Source organism: Leptonotus elevatus, chromosome 2 (assembly GCF_054856555.1).
Source record: "Leptonotus elevatus isolate MCC_2025b chromosome 2, RoL_Lele_1.0, whole genome shotgun sequence".
In the NCBI taxonomy this organism is placed as follows: domain Eukaryota; kingdom Metazoa; phylum Chordata; class Actinopteri; order Syngnathiformes; family Syngnathidae; genus Leptonotus; species Leptonotus elevatus.
This window is the reverse complement of record NC_141240.1, coordinates 28341310-28359380: the sequence shown is the minus strand read 5'-3', so window position 1 is coordinate 28359380 and position 18071 is coordinate 28341310. Positions and strand designations below refer to the sequence as shown.

The 18071-nt window shown below is 41.2% G+C and overlaps 1 protein-coding gene across 1 annotated transcript in view; it reads left to right on the top strand.

Annotated features, from left to right (window-relative positions):
• The window catches only part of atp9a (ATPase phospholipid transporting 9A), a 28715-nt gene extending 10752 nt beyond the window's left edge, over window positions 1-17963 (top strand). The window contains exons 14-28 of the mRNA XM_086068862.1: window positions 76-285; window positions 2101-2262; window positions 2611-2703; window positions 3147-3230; window positions 5458-5628; window positions 7703-7801; window positions 8887-8976; window positions 9758-9902; window positions 11733-11797; window positions 12254-12409; window positions 13667-13731; window positions 13831-13939; window positions 14028-14085; window positions 15177-15380; window positions 16952-17963. Of these exons, the coding sequence (XP_085924988.1) occupies window positions 76-285; window positions 2101-2262; window positions 2611-2703; window positions 3147-3230; window positions 5458-5628; window positions 7703-7801; window positions 8887-8976; window positions 9758-9902; window positions 11733-11797; window positions 12254-12409; window positions 13667-13731; window positions 13831-13939; window positions 14028-14085; window positions 15177-15380; window positions 16952-17088 (1848 nt within the window). The 3' untranslated portion in view covers window positions 17089-17963. The remainder of the gene's footprint in view (window positions 1-75; window positions 286-2100; window positions 2263-2610; window positions 2704-3146; window positions 3231-5457; window positions 5629-7702; window positions 7802-8886; window positions 8977-9757; window positions 9903-11732; window positions 11798-12253; window positions 12410-13666; window positions 13732-13830; window positions 13940-14027; window positions 14086-15176; window positions 15381-16951) is intronic.
• The last annotated feature ends 108 nt before the right edge of the window (window positions 17964-18071 follow it).

The following is an 18071-nucleotide window of genomic DNA, read 5'->3' as shown; positions in this document are numbered from 1 at the left end:
TACAATATAAACGTTCACATGAAAATCTCTTCATTACCCATCTGTCCTCATCTGTGGCCTGTGTGTGCTCCTCAGCCCACTCATGACCTTCCGGCCTCCAGGACCCCAGCAGCCACGAAGGTTCGCAAGACCATCAGCAGTAGAGTTCACGAGGCGGTGAAAGCCATCGCGTTAGTGCACAATGTGACGCCGACTTACGAGTCCAACGGCGTGACGGACCAGGCTGAGGCAGAGCAGCACTACGAAGATACCTGCAGGGTGTACCAGGCCGCCAGTCCCGATGAGGTATTCACACTCCATTAGAGAACTATTCCATATGTTCTTGGTCTCATCGGTCTAGCTGTCATGTCGTGTCATTCACTCCAAATTTTATGACTTCTAAGGCGTTCCCAGAGTTCAGGTTCCACTTTGTGTTTGCATGTCATTGTGTACCTTAGGAAAGAAAAGCACACAAGTTGAACCTTCTACCTCCAACTCCTGGAGTTGGATGTTGTCACACATCCAGCCGTGATGACTGATTTGCTTGCATGTTTTCCCTCATTAATTTTATAACACCATCAGACCATCCCAACATGGACCGTTCTGTGTTTGTCACTACGGGTCTTTCACTCGGCCGCTTTCCTCCTTGAAGTGTCACAAGCCAAAAGCCATCTCACATTTACGTCCTCGATGGTACGCATTCTTTGAACACCAGGAAGAGGTCTGCTGAATTCAACGTGATCCACATCCTGCAGCGTAAATACGGATTTCCTTTATGTGCTCCCCAGCCTCTTGCACTTATCCCCTTTTGGGTTTCCTCTGAGCACATGTTTCACGGGTCACTGCTTTTGTCATTGAAAAAGCCACCTACATTTGTTGTTTTGCAGAAATGACTGCTCTTGTCTCTTTGTATGTGACGCTAATGAGGAATTTGTTGCACGATGCACATTCCAGAACTCGACAAGTTAGACTGCCTTCGCTTTCTCTCCTGCCAGAGGGAAGTCTTAATATAGTGCCGATTCACGTCATTGACTGTTGAATGTACATTTTAACTCGCATGGTTTGGTCCCGCTCACCCGATAGATAAAGGTCGATGATGTCACATTCCAGCCATGTGGTTTCACTATTAAGGTCACCTCGTGAGCAAGAATTTAAGATATTTTTTTTTCTTTCATGAGCACAACAATTCCAACTAATAACAATAATACGACTAATAATAAAAATGTTGGTATTGGGATAATGAGAACATTAACTTAATCACTATCTCTGTTATACATTGTTCTCTGCGCAAAAATCTTAATAATGCTGAAGGATTTCGTTTTACATTCATTACAATACATTTTAAGCCTGCACTGATCAGGCTTACTACTTTTGGGTCCTACAAAAATGGCTGGGATTTTTAAAATGTTTACCGGTTACGGATTTTTGTCATACGCCACACTCTTGCGCAAATCAGCACATAAACCATTTTTCTTTGATTATAATGTTTTTATAATTTTGAAGCTAGAATTGAATTCACAATTACATTTTTTTTAATTGTCCAACCCTATTTTATTATGCATTAAAGTTTGGGGTAGAATGTTCAATAGATGTTCCTCACTGTTAATTAATGTAGGAAATGTTCAATTTTATAGCCTCTATATAAAACTGTCAGACGCTGACAGACAGATGTGCTTTAATTTTTTAATTGTAATCTTTGTTGTTTTCGGCCATTGTATGTATTTGGATTCTCTACAATTAGGCCTGTCATCGAATGGCTGGTGGATTCGTTTTTGATGTAACCTCTGGTCTGCAAGTTATTGTTTAATTCATCTCCCCCATTTTTCTCCCCATAATGCTTTTCAGTAATGGAAGTGATTGGCCACCTTTTATCTTTGATTCACTGTTGAACAATATATTCATCTCAGAGACCCTGAAGTTTATCAATCAATACTGTTGAGTGCTCCAAATGCTTCAGACATTGATTAATGCTGAATGTGACTGAAATCTCAGGGAGCCTATTCAAGTTACAGCTCCCGTTCCCTTCGTAATTCAAGCATTGATGTGACACAATGGCATTTAGATCAATAGTCTTCTGTCAGTCCAAGCTCTTTCAGGGTCTCTCCCACTCGCTACCTATAGGTGTCGCTGGTGCAGTGGACTGAGAGTGTTGGCCTGACCCTGGTGGGGAGAGATCAATCCTCCATGCAACTCAGGACCCCTACTGGCCAAATAATGAACTTCAGCATCCTCCAAATTTTCCCCTTCACCTATGAGAGCAAGAGGATGGGCATCATCGTGCGAGTGAGTGCCAATATACTTGTTGTTGTTCCATGAATGTTTCCTGAATGCAAGTTCAGAAACCGATGAAAGTTTTAGTGTCAGTTTTGGTTGCTAGGAGATCCATTTGGGTTGGCTATAGAGGAAAATAAATGACAGATTAATATGAGTCCGTATATGGTGACAAAGGGACATTTGGGGAACTTGTAATTTACATATAGGTCAGATGACTAATTGGCTCAAACACAGGCCGCAGGACGCACATGCATTTGGCCGTCCATGATGAGTTTCAAACAATATTGTACTCTCCATGACTGCAAAACACATTTTTAGTGGATACTCATGTTAAATTAAACATTGATTTCATTTCAGGATGAATCAACTGGAGAGATCACGTTCTACATGAAGGGTGCTGATGTGGTGATGGCCGGTATCGTCCAGTATAATGATTGGCTGGAAGAAGAGGTAGTCACTTTTTTGTTTCTTTTGCCATTTGTTTATTCCTCAACAATTAGCCAGTTTACAGAGTTTTTCCTACTGTACTACCATCTCTTTAAATTTAGATATGATTTTAATTTACCATCTTACATCAGCCCCCTTGATCTTAGTTCTTGTATTGGCTGGCATCTACTTTTTTATATAACGTGTGTGTGTGTGTGTGTGTGTGTGTGTGTGTGTGTGTGTGTGTGTGTGTGTGTGTGTGTGTGTGTGTGTGTGTGTGTGTGTGTGTGTGTGTGTGTGTGTGTGTGTGTGTGTGTGTGTGTGTGTGTGTGTGTGTGTGTGTGTGTGTGTGTGTGTGTGTGTGTGTGTGTGTGTGTGTGTGTGTGTGTGTGTGTGTGTGTGTGTTGGTAGTTGAATGGATGTTGGAAAATAGTGTCTGACTCTGAACCCTTCTGAATGTTTTTCAGTGTGGGAACATGGCGAGAGAAGGTCTGCGCGTACTGGTTGTTTCCAAAAAGTCCCTGACTGAGGAACAGTATCAGGATTTTGAGGTAGATTTGTGAGTGTTTGGTCTTGTGTTTTTGTTCCAAAGCTAGCCTCAAAGTTGCATTATTCTGCTACTCAAGCCTAGTTTTGAGTTTAGTTTATTAAAAGGACAGTGTGCAGTAGTAACATTAGGAAGATGGCTGCACCAGATTTAGCACAATGCTAGTTTACAGCTGTAGTCCCCATTTTTTATTATTATTATTTTTTTTAAATATCAGATGCCTTTACATTGTTTGTTGACCTTGCAATGGAATTTTGGAGCTTGAAAACACAAACATTTTAAAATGGAGGGTATTTTTGATAATATCTGTATTGTTTTCGTTTTAAAGTTGCAGTGCATATTTTTTTTATTTTAAACAAAACTTTATTGTCACCCAAGCTACTATTAAAGCAGGGGTGGGCACACTCGGTCGTCGAGGGCCGGAGTCCTGCAGGTTTTTGATGTTTCCCTTCTGCAACACAGCTGATATATGATCAGCTCATCAGCAAGCTCTGCATAAGCCTGATAACGATCCCGTTGATTGGAATCAGCTTGTGTTGGAAGAGGGAAACCTCCAAAACCTGCAAGATCCCGGCTCTTGAGGACCGAGTGTGCCCATCCCTGTATTAAAGCATATTGCCAGTTAAGCCTATCAGCTCCTAGTAATGGGCGGAGGGTGGCTGCCTCTCCCATTTTAGGTCCTTAATAACAGACTTTTTTTTTTAAGTTCTCTTTCCATAACCACGGTTTTTCCGGTGTACAAAATTCAGAGGCGGCCACCTCCACCTAATTTGCTCGCCACCTCCAGCCTGAGCCACTGATATCGCTCAACACAGCTCTCCAGCTGTGTTGATTGAGCTTGGCGGGAACGCATTTTAACCGCAGTTGCAGTGTTGCGCCATTATGGAGGCGCTGTATCAACAGCAGTGCACCGGAAAGACCTGAAACAACAACTGAAAAATAAACAGCTTTCTTTTTTTTTAAAACGTTAATGTACCGAAGAAGAAACAGATCAAGAAGCAACCGCTGCACACGCCCATTTCCTGGTTGTGAGGCAGAGTACATACAATCAACATAATAGTGTTTTACAACAACGTTGAACTATAATAACAATTTATAATTTTACTAGTGGATGGATTTTTAATGATTGTAGTTAAAAAACAAAAAAAGGCAAAAATTAATGGCACCTTTTGTACTCATAATTTCTCATTTCTAATCCCTGATCGTAAAATGGCTGCAGGAGGGCGGCCCACAATGGTATCGGTCACCGCCGTGAGTACCGATACCTTAAAATAAGACGAAGAAAAACCCTGACCATTGGCATATGTCAATTTCTCCCATTGAAGCAACGTAAATATGATCCGTATCCATAAAGTACAATGAGGCTATAGTGTGAATATCAAGCAACTAGTTGCAGCTGTAATGTTGTGACGACACAGTTGCCTGCTTATGACGCTGTAGCAAAGTGGCAAACAGGTGATTGAGTGTACGCGGCTAAACATCAATAGTGCTTGCCATTAGCGCAAGATTACTATCCTGCCTTTTTTGTTCTCCTCTTACAAAGCTATGGGGCTGTGTAGTGTGTACATAATGTGCTTTTGTAAATTTACACTCCGGAACCTGCTTTTCAAAAGTTTATGGTCCCAAAATGTGAGGTACAACAACAACAACAAAGATGAATACTGTAGTTTTCTTTTGAAATGGTTGCCATGTGAACTGCAGCTCAAAATACAAGTGCCACGTTTTTGTCTTGGGATGTTCAGTCCTAATAAACACGATTGCTGCTTGGTGATTAGATTAACCTTTGAACCCTCTTGTGACCCCCACACCCCGCTCATTGTTTGAGAAGGGCGGGGTTGCGCCCCCGCAGGCTTCACTTGCTGAACTGTATAATTGTGTGTTTGAGCTGGTGGGCAGCAGTGAGTCACAAAAACACACACACACACACACACAGACTTTGTGTTTCCTGTATGAGTCACCGGCGGATTGTTTTTGCGTTATCTCATTGGCGAGTGACCCCGGAGCCGCAGCGGCGAAAAGCCGGCACACAACACACTCATTGAAGTAGTTTTGGAGGCTGCTTGAAAGAACAAGCTTGTAGTTGATTTAATAATTATAACTGAAATATGTTGAATGTTTTCTTAGTTCAGCCTAGTGCCTTCATGTGCTTTTATTGCATCTCATCAGCTCCTCCTGCACCCCCCTAAAAAAAGACTTAACCCGACTCTGTCTGTCCCTTCACTTCCCTCCAGGCACGCTACATCCAGGCCAAGCTCAGCGTGCACGACCGCTCCCTTAAGGTTGCCACTGTGATTGAAAGTCTGGAAATGGAGATGGAACTCCTGTGTTTGACTGGCGTGGAAGACCAGCTGCAGGCTGACGTCAGGCCTACGTTGGAGATCCTTCGCAATGCAGGCATCAAGGTGGACGCCCTTTTCACATGAACTACAAAACATCACCAACATAACAAAAAGAGTGTCCGGAGGCCTTTATGTACTCAACTAGTGCTGTCACTAGCGACTTAAAAAAAAAATCGAGTCGCCTATCTATTATTCCATAGATTAATCGACTAATAGCCCCCCCCCCCCAATTGTAAGTCCACTAAGGTTGAATTTAGTGGCTATAAATACTCATTGTTGCTTATCTTCTGCACACATATGCACATATTACACAAACACCAACAAAATGAGCCTATGCTAAACGATTAACAATTGCGATTAGCATTAGCCCCGAATAAACGCGAATCACTTACTTATTGCACTTTTCCTGAAAATCACTTCATAGTCCAACATATGAAAAATCCATTTTGATCAAAATATTAATTCAATTAAATAGCGCTTTATCTTCATCATATGTTTACTAAGCCTGACGTATTGGCTTGTCTCGTTCAAACTTATTGAGTTGTCGGCGCCTACAATGGCCATTGTTGCAGCATAGTAACAGTACCGCACACACGCACAAAAAGGTTTTTTAAATAACTGACTTTATGCTCCAGGATCCTGCACCATCTAGCGCTGTCATTATACCAACATTTTGGTATCGGATCCAGTACCAGCATTTAGTTTGATACTTTTCGGTACTTTTTCCAAAGTCAAAAGACAACATTTTTTTTTTTTTAGAAAGACAATGAGTGAGTGGAGTGAGAGTGTGTGTATTTGTGAGAGAGAGAGAGAGAGAGAGAGAGTGAGTGTGCGTGAGTGTGAGAGAGTCAGGGTGGGAGCCAGTAAACAAACCCAGTCCACATGCATTGAAGACTATCTAAAATGTTTTACCCGTCTCTAATTCAGTTAATTGAAATGTTCAGAATTGGTTTTGCATACAGCAGTACGTTCTCTTTAAACTCCATTTTAGTGATGCACCGAATATTTGGCCATAGAAAATTTTCGGCCGAAAATGGCAAAAATATGCATTTTCGGCATTCGGCCGAAATAAAATTCAAGCCAAAAGAATATGGCCGAAAGAGGATGTTGTGGTGACGCAAGCAAAAAATAAAAATAAACCCTGCTGCAAGCAAGTGTCTTTTTGAATTAAACTCCAAACACGGGAGTTGAGTGTCCGCCTTGCTGCTCGCTGGCGTTTGTGAGTACCGGCAACTTCATTGTGCACACTGGAGAAGGACAGGGGCGTCGCTTGGTAAACTATGTCAAAAAAAGAGAGCACTGCCGAGTCCTTCCTTTTTTTCTTTGATGAGAGCCCCTCGAGCGCTTCCACTTGTTCACTTGCATTCTGGTGGCCGTGCTAGCTCATGTTAGCACTATTGCTATCAGCCGTTTTAAACAAGTAAACACTTACCACTATCTTCGGATCACTACAGATCTGTACAGGACGTTGTGTGTGACTTTGCAGTCTGTTGCCAAAGCCGATTGGCTGGTGCGAAGAAATGTATTTATTTTTAAACATTGGTGTATATGTGAACGCAACGTGTCCCACTCCAAATAGCCTACAAATGCGTCATCCGCACGTACATTGACTATAAAGTGCAATTGCATCGCCAGAAAATGCTCAGTTGCTCACCCCGCGTTTTGTTTAATGTACCATTCGCCAACATATCTCTGATGTCTGTGGTGTGGACGCATTTCCATTTATATTGTGCTTTGCTCAAATGCCCGTCCTAAATAGGCCTAAATATTTTATAGTAATATTATAATTTTAATTAATTATAATAAATGCAATAATATATAAAAATTAGAAAAAAAATTCTTCGGCATATCGGTTTTCGGCAAAGCATTTCTCATTTTCGGTTTTGGCCCAAAAATTGCATTTCGATGCATTCCTACTCCATATAATATGTCAGCTTTACAGTTGCCTTCAAGTAGTGTGTACTGTATTGTGGGAATGACCAATATTTTATGTCGCAATTGTATTGGCTTTAAACTGGGTCTTAACTTTTACCTTCTTTGAAGCTACTTGGTAGCAAAGTCTTGGTTTGTATGTCAATAAATAACATAATGACACAAATATGACTGTGCTACATGTTATCATTTGCCTCCTGCAAAGGTTTGGATGCTGACAGGAGACAAGCTGGAAACGGCCACGTGTACCGCCAAGAATGCCCATCTGATCACCCGCAACCAAGACATCCACATCTTCAGACCAGTAAGTATGCAGATTCTGCTAACTCAGGTCATCCTGGGTCAGACGTCAACCCACGGCCCCCTCCAAGGCCCGTTAGCGAGCGCTCGGCTGCTTGCGCAGGCCCAGCCAGCATCCACAAAGCATCAATCACTCCCCACTGCTGAACGCATCCAAGCCACTGTCAGGGAGAGCAAATTGAAGGAGAAAACGAGCAAAGCGCGCCCGCTGGGAACATACTGAGGCCTCGTTTCCTAATTTGTTTTTCAGCTTTTGGGCTTTGATGGTCCCTTTTGCAACGCTATGCCTGGCGCCGAGCCACCTCAGGCAGCAGGCTGGCCACTTAAGGTTACCGTTTGCGTACAACCGTGCTTACTGGAAGAGAAAATAACAATGGTTGGCACGCCTTGAAAACCTGACTCCCAGTGGACACTGTGGGAGTGCTGACTGGGCCTGTGACACGCACATCTGGATTAGTTTCCTGGTCGCCACCAAAGTCCTGATGCGCGCTGACGTCTGAGGAGTCAGCGGCTGGCGGATGTTCTGGCCTGAGCGTAAAGCTTCATGACAGATTAACTCTGCGCGCTGTCAGGGATGAATCTTTGCTCTTTTTCTGTCTCAATTGGAAGCTGACACAGTTTCCTCAGTCAAACTGGCCAAAGTCCAAGTTTTGAAGCCGTAAATTTTAAGGTGGAATGAAGTCCAGAGAATGTGTTTGTTCATAGGGTTTGTGCAACATGACTTTTTTTTTTGTGTTGTTTTCTGCAAAGTCCAAATATCAGAATCCTTATTTTATCATTTTAAAATCTATTACCTGCTAAAATTTGGCAGCATGTGTGCTGAGGAAGTAGCAAATGACCATTCATGGCTCAATTTATTGACCAAACCCAGAAAACAGATGAGCCATGATTGGTCGTTACCTACTTCCTCAGCACAGGTGATGCCATCTTCAGTCGACAGTAAGTGGAAAATTTTGATTTTAAAGGTATTAATTGTACATGAAAAATAATGAAGGTATCAAATTAATTCTGGACAAAATATTAACTTTTTACTGCTGAAATTGGCTCAATGAGTTAATTATCCCTTTAATATGGTTGCCATGATTACAGGTAACCACACGAGGAGAGGCCCATTTGGAACTTAATGCCTTCAGGAGGAAACACGACTGTGCCCTGGTGATATCAGGGGACTCACTCGAGGTAATCTAATTTCTTAACTCATTCACTCCCAGCCATTTTCACTGAAGCAACCCCCTTCGCTCCCGGCTGTTTTACTGGATTTTGACAGATTTTGCAAGGCCCACAGAATATTGTGTTCTATTGCTATAAAAACATGGAACCTACCAAAAGAAAGATTAGAGTCTCTTCTTTCATCAGGAAAAAAAACATATTTGTATCCGTTTCCATTTTGCAGCAAAATTAGCATTAGAATATAGCTAAGTTTAATCATTATTCACACATCTGTTTAGAACTGTGGGTAAATTAGCTTGTTTGCAACATGGCCCTGGTTGATCTTTTGTACTCTGCTGCCACCTGCTGGCCATTTTTGTAATTACTACCATTGCTTCACCCATTCTCTTCAGTTCAGTGGCTGCATCAAAGCCTTCTGTATGCTCTAGCATAAAAAACAAACATAAAAAACATATAAATATGTCTTTGGGCCACTTAAAACATTTACAATAGAACATATTTATACGTTTTTTGGAGCAAATGAGTTAACAGCACTTTACCCCTAAAGTTAGGGCATGCATTAGTGCTATCTGGCACTGAATTTTTTTTCCCTGATTGGCCTTAGCTCCACCTATGATCGCGGAGGTAGAAAAACCTTGGCCAATTTGATTATTCTCCTGTGCATGTATGTTAGAACAACAAAAGCAGTTAAATGTCTTAGTTGAGTTATAGCAACGCTTATTGTGATGGTAACAAGGTAACATGTATGACAAACCTATGCAACACTTTCCGGCTCTCCGCTGCACTGCAGGTTTGTCTCAAATACTACGAATACGAGTTCATGGAGCTGGCATGTCAGTGTCCTGCTGTGGTATGCTGCCGCTGCGCCCCCACCCAGAAGGCCCAGATTATCCGGCTGCTGCAGGAGCGGACGGGCAAGCTCACCTGTGCTGTAGGTATGTATGTCGCAAATAGAACTAGACAAGCTGGCAGGGGTCGACGACTCCCCTCTTTGGTGGAGATTTTCATGCATGCCAGATCTACCACACCAGCATCTATCGAAACTCAGACACAATCTGCTTCTCCCTCTGGTCGTTGAATCGGTGGAGGCTGGTGTCTGTGGATCTCACTCGGCTTCGTCTGTCCTTCCTTCCTTTCCTCAGTCTCTCCTTTGGTCTCTTGAGGTCTCCCTGATTTGTTGGAATTTAGATGTTTCTGGGGTTGGTAAAGGACTCTGGTTGGTGGCCCGGTGGGTGGTGGGTGGTGTCTGGTCGGTGCTGGATTTCACTTTCCTTTCTTTTCTTTGGTCCTTCCTCGGGTCTCCTGACGGCCTCACGACTCTGGCTGGATTCTGAAGTGTTCGGTTTAGGTGAACGGTATGGGATTTTTAAATAGGTTTCAGGTGAACTAATGAATACACACTCGTGCACATGTACATACACATTCTCACCCACATACAAAATAAAAATTAATAAAAAAAATATATATATATATTTAAAAAAAAAAAAAACGAGATCAATAATGTAAAATCGGTAAAATTACCGAATGAACAATACTGAGCTCTCCAGAAAAAACAAAAAAAAGAACTAGACAAGCTGACATGATTGATCTCACATGGGCTCTGACAAAGCTTTTAACTAACAGTCGCAATACCAAATTTGATATTTCATACTGAGCATCTGGAAAGTATTTACAGAGCGAGAATTGTTCCACATTTTGATATGTTGCAACATTATTCCAAAATGATCCATTTATTTTCCTCACAATTCTACTGTCTCTCTCTATTCTATTTTTTTTTTAAGTGGAGCACTGTAGATACCAGCCACTTGATTCATACATTTCACAAAGAAATTAAGCATATATATGAAAGATGCCTGTGCCAATTTCAATGCACCAAAATGCCACACCCTTCCACTAATTATTTAAGTATTATAATAAGTCATACACTAATAAAAAAAAACAAATGGCAACAACCTCTTTGGTGAGGTAATACCCATTTTTTTACTCAGTTGTTTGTTGTACTGCAGTATGCGATGCTGTTTTTTTTTCTTCTTCTTTTTCATAATCAAAGTCACACAAACTGGTTACTGCCATCCCACTTTTGAGTACCCTTTGTGGTCAAATTGTCTGTTATTCCCACCAAGAAAAGAAAGCTGCCATTTACTTTACAATGACCTCTGACACCACATGTATTGTAGCCGTCATTCAACAACAGACACAGATGTGGCATCTCTAAAGCTGAATTTTACAGTGCTAAAATGTATTTTATGCGTTTTTTTTCCCTCTTCATAATTTGTGCATTTTGATTGAGGCTACCAGACTAAATGATCCACATCCAATTTATGGCCATGCTTTCATCAGGGCTACCATAGTGCAAAGATAAATGGGCCTAATTTGACGCAGTGAAGGTTGTTGATTGGTAGATACAGAATGGACAATTCCAGAATGGGAGGGGGGCACTGTTTTTCTTGTATTAAAAAGACAAAATACCGTCAATATAAACAGATTAAAATATCACAACAAGATTTGATGCAAAGTGCTTTGTTTGTATTCATTTGGTGAAATACATGTACATACATATAAAATAATACAGAAATACGGATCTTCGTCTTCTTTGTTGAATACATTGGCACACGGATCAGGCTTAAAGTAATCACACAGTCCATCGTACTTGCCACGGCTGGGGTTCTGATCTCAAATTAAGGGCGTGTCATGAGAAGCAGCCGCTGTGTTGGAGCACCGTCGATGTGAATCCTGACACCTCTATGGCTTTTGTTTTCTCTTAGGAGATGGAGGAAACGATGTCAGCATGATCCAGGAAGCCGACTGTGGCGTGGGAGTGGAAGGAAAAGTGAGACGCTTACCAATCAAACCTCTCTCACAGCTCGCCTTTCCTGTCAAAATCCCTCGCGCGTTCACAGAATATGGAGTCATGTGCACACGCATGAGTCCATTTTCATTGTTTGCGCGTAAGAGGTATTTGACATTGGAAAAAATAGTGGCAGACGAGATGCCAGGAACACTACAGTGGTCCTGTTGTCTCATATGATTTTATTTTCTGTTAAAAAAAACAAAATCGCTTTTAACGGCAGTCTTATGAATTGCCCGTGATTTTTATCCACAGAATTTGTAGGTGTCATTGCTGCGGTAAGACTCTTTCATGTGATGTTTCTTATCTGCAGCAAGTCAGATGTGGGTTTTTTGGGGGGGGTTCAATGACACAAAAAGGGTGATTGTTTTGGAGTATGATCCACTTGGCGGCGCCTCAGGTGGACAGAATCCTCACTGGCCTGCTTGTGTGTGACAGGAAGGCAAACAGGCCTCGCTGGCCGCAGACTTCTCTGTGACCCAGTTCAAACATTTGGGTCGTCTCCTGATGGTTCATGGACGGAACAGCTACAAGAGGTCTGCAGCCCTCAGCCAGTTTGTCATCCATAGGAGCCTTTGCATCAGCACCATGCAGGTATCAATGCACTCTGAAAGAATTTCACCTTAGAATGCATCCATTCGTCCATTTTGGAGCAACCACTGCTCAAGTGTGTTTGCTTAACTCATTCACTGCCATTGACGGCTATAGACGTCAAAAATTCATTTGAACTATTTATATTAGTTCCACATTTTCCACTTTTGTTAATAAGAGTATGAAGCCCCCCCCCCCAAAAAAAAAACAATTATTGTATATTTAGAACAGATATAAAATTTGTGATTAATCGTGAGTTAACTAGTGAAGTCATGCGATTAATTACAATAAAAATTTTAATCGCCTGACGCCCCTAATTTTTTTATAATCTTTTCTTCTTCTTTTTTTAAATCGCGTCAGGTGAATACAAATTTTTATTGTAATTAATCACATGACTTTAATAATTAACTCACGATTAATCACAAATTTTATATCTGTTCTAAATGTACAATACCTTTTTTTTTCATACTCTTATTAACAAAAGTGGAAAACTAATAGAAATAGTTCAAATTAATTTTTGACGTCTATAGCCGTCAATGGCAGTGAATGAGTTAATTACTTTTATTTGTCAGACAAAATAACGCGTGCATACACAAGCGTAAGCATCCGATGTTGGCTAAGAAGGCGTGGTCATGAGTCAGAGCACCCCCACACCACCGCTACTGTGTCCTAGTCCAACCTTGGGGCCGCCACGGAGGGCGAGCCCATGACTCACCGCCTCAAGGGGGAGTTATGGGGGGGGGGCTCCTCCACATGTCTGGACGACCACAACCACAGCTGGGAGCAGCCCTGCGTGGCGCTTGACAGCTCAATGCTGCATCAGCCATGCCAACCCCGCACGCCGAAATTAGTTGCAGGGGCTTGGCGGTCAGAGTGCCGCGTTTCAGCCAAGAACGTTCACGTGGAAGATTTAGCTTCTTGTTCACTTTTCAAGATTTGTGTTCTTTCATACCATGCCTCGCACGCTGCTGTTTTTGGTTTTGTCATGTACCTTGTGGTTTGGATTAGGTACACTGCAGCTATCCCAGTTGATGTTAGGAGAGAGCCTGGATTGGTCGCCGGCCAATCACAGGGCACATATAGACTAACAACCAGTCACATTCATATCTATGGACAATTAAGAGCTTTCAATCAACCTAACATGCCTCAAAATCAACAATGGAAAATGTATAGAACGGAACTGATTGTTACTAAATGTCATAACTTGAATAACACACACATTTCTGCTCTTAACAAGAACTTCTCTCTTCTATTACACAGGCCGTCTTCTCATCTGTCTTCTATTTTGCTTCGGTGCCGCTCTACCAAGGGTTCCTCATTATTGGGTCAGTGCACTTGTGGCCGCCATGTTCCTTCTGCCGGAGTGGCCACGTGTCCGAATGGACCTGTCCACGCACCTAATGAACATGTTCTGCATGTTTCAGCTACTCCTCCATCTACACAATGTTCCCCGTCTTCTCCCTGGTGTTGGACAAAGACGTCAAGTCTGAGGTGGCCATGTTGTATCCGGAGTTGTACAAAGACCTGTTGAAGGTATTTAACGAATGTTTGCACAAATTTGATATTTATAATAATACCAAAAGCAACGTGTAAATATTTTTTCCATGATTTCCTTTTACAGGGTAGACCTCTGTCCTTTAAGACATTTCTAATATGGGTTTTAATAAGTATTTATCAAGGTAAGTTCTCACAACGCCAATGTCATTATATTAATTTGTGTACCAGTTTGACTTTCAGTCTCTTTTTCCACATGATGAGTCACATCTTAATAAATAGTGAATGTTCTTGTTGGAGAGATGCAAAATGTTCAGACAACAATAATGTATACTGATTCTAAATCTATTTTAACATAAACTTAATATTCATAGTTTGTGCTTAATTGTGACAATTAACTCCCAAAAATTAATAAATATGTTCTATTTTAAATGTTACCGAGACGTATTTATACGTTTTAAATGTTTGTGTTTTTTTTTAATGCGAGAGCATACAGAAGGCTTTGATGCAGCCTCTGAACTGAAGAGAATGGTTGAAGCAATGGTAGTTATTACAAAAACGGCCAGCAGGTGGCAGCGGAGTATAAGAGATCAATCAGAGCCATGTTGCAACAAGCTCTTACCCCCTGTGTTTTAAACAGATTTGTGAATAATGGTGAAACTTAGCTATTTTCTAATGCTAATTGCTGCAAAACGGAAACTGATAGAAAGAACAGACTCTAATCTTTCTTTTGTTAGGTTCCATGTTTTTATAGCAATTGAACACAATATTCTGTCGGCCTAGCAAAATCAGTCAAAATCCAGTAAAACAGCCGGCGGTTGCTTCAGTGAAAATGGCTGGGAGTGAATGAGTTAAGCAGTTGGTAGCTATTGTAAACATGTCTTGCAAACCACCCATTCAGCATTCTGCCACTTGTGGAAAATTGCAGCTCACAATAACATCAGGATGGAACAGAACATAAGAACAACAGCTTTTAATAATCCAGAAGACAAAATTAGATTTCACGATTTAGCAAATTTTCAACGATTCGATTTTCAAAATGATTATTCTAATTAATTCGATTTATTGCCCAGCCCTAGCTAGTGCAGTAGCATAAAAAAAAAAAAAAAAGAAGCTTCAGGGCCATAAATACTGTGTAAAACTATCAACAAATGGAAAGCAGTAAATATGGCTGTAACTGATGACGCCTCCTTGTATATGACGTCTATTAACGCCACTGTGCAAACTAGCTTACTGCAAGACATTTGTAACCATTGTAAACATGACTGTAACGCAGGCAGCATCATCATGTACGGGGCGCTGCTTCTTTTCGAATCCGAGTTTGTCCACATCGTGGCCATCTCCTTCACGTCGCTGATCCTCACCGAGCTGCTCATGGTGGCGCTGACCATCCAGACGTGGCACTGGCTCATGATGGTTGCCGAACTCCTCAGCTTGGCCTGCTACGTGGCGTCACTCGTCTTCCTGCATGATTTCATTGGTGAGACGCCCTCAGTGTGCAACAAATTGAAAAGCACGTTCCACTAACAAGAAGTGTCAAGTTGCCTTGATACAACTTTTGTAAATCACGATGACCTGTATGACTGGAATCTATACAGACATAAAGAAAAAGCACACTTTAGAAAGCACATTGATACCATGAGAGTAAATTTTGTGGCATTCTAGTTGTCCATGATCGTTATTTTATTGATAAACAACAAATTGAATAATGAAATTATTTAACCGACTTGCTACTGAATATATAGAAGAGGGCGTGCTGTCCGTGCAGTAATGTTACCAAGGAGTTTCAAACAAACGAGCACAATAATTGCTTCCTGATGAGTTGACACGCTGAGTCGTATTGACCAGTAACACCCAAAACGTTACTAGCCTTTATTTTAGGACTTATGTGGGCCGTGGAACTCGCATTTTCAGCCTGCAATCTCGACCACTGCAAGTCACGACTGGCATGTGGTCAAGTGCACCCTTTTTGGATGCTTTTCTTCGTTGAGGCGCACAAGAATAGATTTTAAAGGTTAGCCTTCACGCGCTGTTTCAACTGGACACGAGGAGGTTTGGGTTTTCATTATTGTTGGATGGATTAGGCCAAAAAAAAAAAAAGGCTAAACATTTTGACAGCTTTTTAAATCTATTGTACGTCATGGAAATAGGAACGTATTCCACGATGGAAAGTCTGGCTTCATGTAACACTTTGTTATTGCACAAAAGAGATTAAATGCTTTATGGTATTCCCATTTTTAATTATTGTTAACTCATTCACTGCCATTGACGTCAAAATCATTTAAACTTTCTATCAGCTTTTTTTTTTTGTTAACAAGAATATGAAAACCTAGAAAAAAAAGATTGTACATTTCGAACAGATATGAAGTTTGTTTGTTTTTTTAAGAATAAAAGATTATAAAAAATTCAGGGCGTCAAGTGATTAATTTTTTTATTGTAATTAATCACATAACTTCACGAGTTAACTCACGATTAATCACAAATTTTATATCTGTTCTAAATGTACAGTAAAAAAATTCTTGGTTTTCTTACTCTTGTTAACAAAAGTAGAAAAAGAAACGTTAAACAAAAAGAAATTGAGTGAATGAGTTAATACCAGATTTAGTGCTATGTGCATTTTTTGGTGTGCACGGTCCCTTTAAGGTCGAGCGAGAGAAAGAGTGAGTGAGGGAAGGAGCAATCTGCACTCTGGTCACCGTGAGTATGTAACATCAAATGTTGCACGTAAACAACAAAGAAAGTGGATCCATGGAGAAAATAGCGACCAGTGTGTGTATCCACTCATTCCTCTTGTATCCTGAGGGGAAATGAAGTGCAGGTATCCCTGACTTCAACACTGCAGATGACTTGCTTTTGCGATGTTTTTAAAGGTAATTTTGTATTTACATATTTTTTCTGTAATATTGTGATAATACTGATCATTTTGATCCTTTTATCACGATCCATCGCATTTCATCTCTACTGCAGAAACTCAGCATGACACCCCGATGTTTGTTGTTTTGCTGCATCACCCCCACCCCTCCTCCTCATCATTCTTCCCTGTTTTTCCAGACGTGTACTTCATCACCACGCCGTCGTTCCTGTGGAAGGTGACGTCCATCACGCTGGTCAGCTGCCTGCCCCTCTACATCCTCAAGTACCTGCGTCGTCGCTTCTCCCCGCCCAGCTACTCCAAGCTCACCTCCTAGGGGGCGCCGCCTGACGGGCGCCTGCCATCGTTCAGACCAGTGCAGATGTGACATGGACACATTTAACACCAATGTCAAAAAGTTCAAAACAATTGTGGGTGTTTTGCCTGTATGTAATAAATACGACACATCTTGCGAATTAATTTATGCACATGACATTTGTTTAAAAACAAAAACAAATATTTAACCCAGTAAAGTCAATTGCCTTTGAATGCATTCTTCACCGCTAGTAGCAGTTTAATTGCTGGCCTTGGGATTTGAATCACACTCCGCAAACTGTGATTTCTAAAAGGAGTTCCAGAATTATACACTTGGGAACCAGTTGAGTGGTCATAAAAGTCACGTTTGTGTATGCGTCAGGCAGTGGAGGCGGCCGATGTCAGCGGGCCCGCGGCGTCTGGGGCTAAATTGGTCCTAGCGTCTTTCTATACTGCCCCTGCACCCCCAGGAGCGATGGTTATTTTGGGCCCCTTGCCACCTTTTATGTGGTAGTGACCTAAAGCCATTAAAAAAAAAAAAGAATACCTAGGAGTCCTTTTACTGGCTTCAGCAAGAAGGGATAACTACATTAAATATGTTGTTAATATTGTCAATATTTTTATTTTGCCTACTTTCTCCCAGTGATGCCGTGAATTTTCTTGTGTCTCTGACCTACTGTGTTTTATGAAATTATAAACAATATGTATTTATTTATTATGTTGCCATTAAAGTGGAGAGCATGATTGGGGTGCTTGTAAATAATTTCATTTTCATTGTAATGTATTAACCTTTGTTGTTTTTTAGTTTTAGTTTTTTTACCGGTAGTCGGAAAGGGACAAGTCGAACAAAAATGTGTCGTCATTGTGTTGATGGTTAATAAATTTTCTGCTTTGTTATCCTGGGACAATTTTTGACTCAAGTGCTAATTTGTGTATTACAAAAGTACCTCCAACACCAAGCGCAAGCGGCCCGCTGCCTCAAAGTTGATGGTGAGTGTGCAGTTT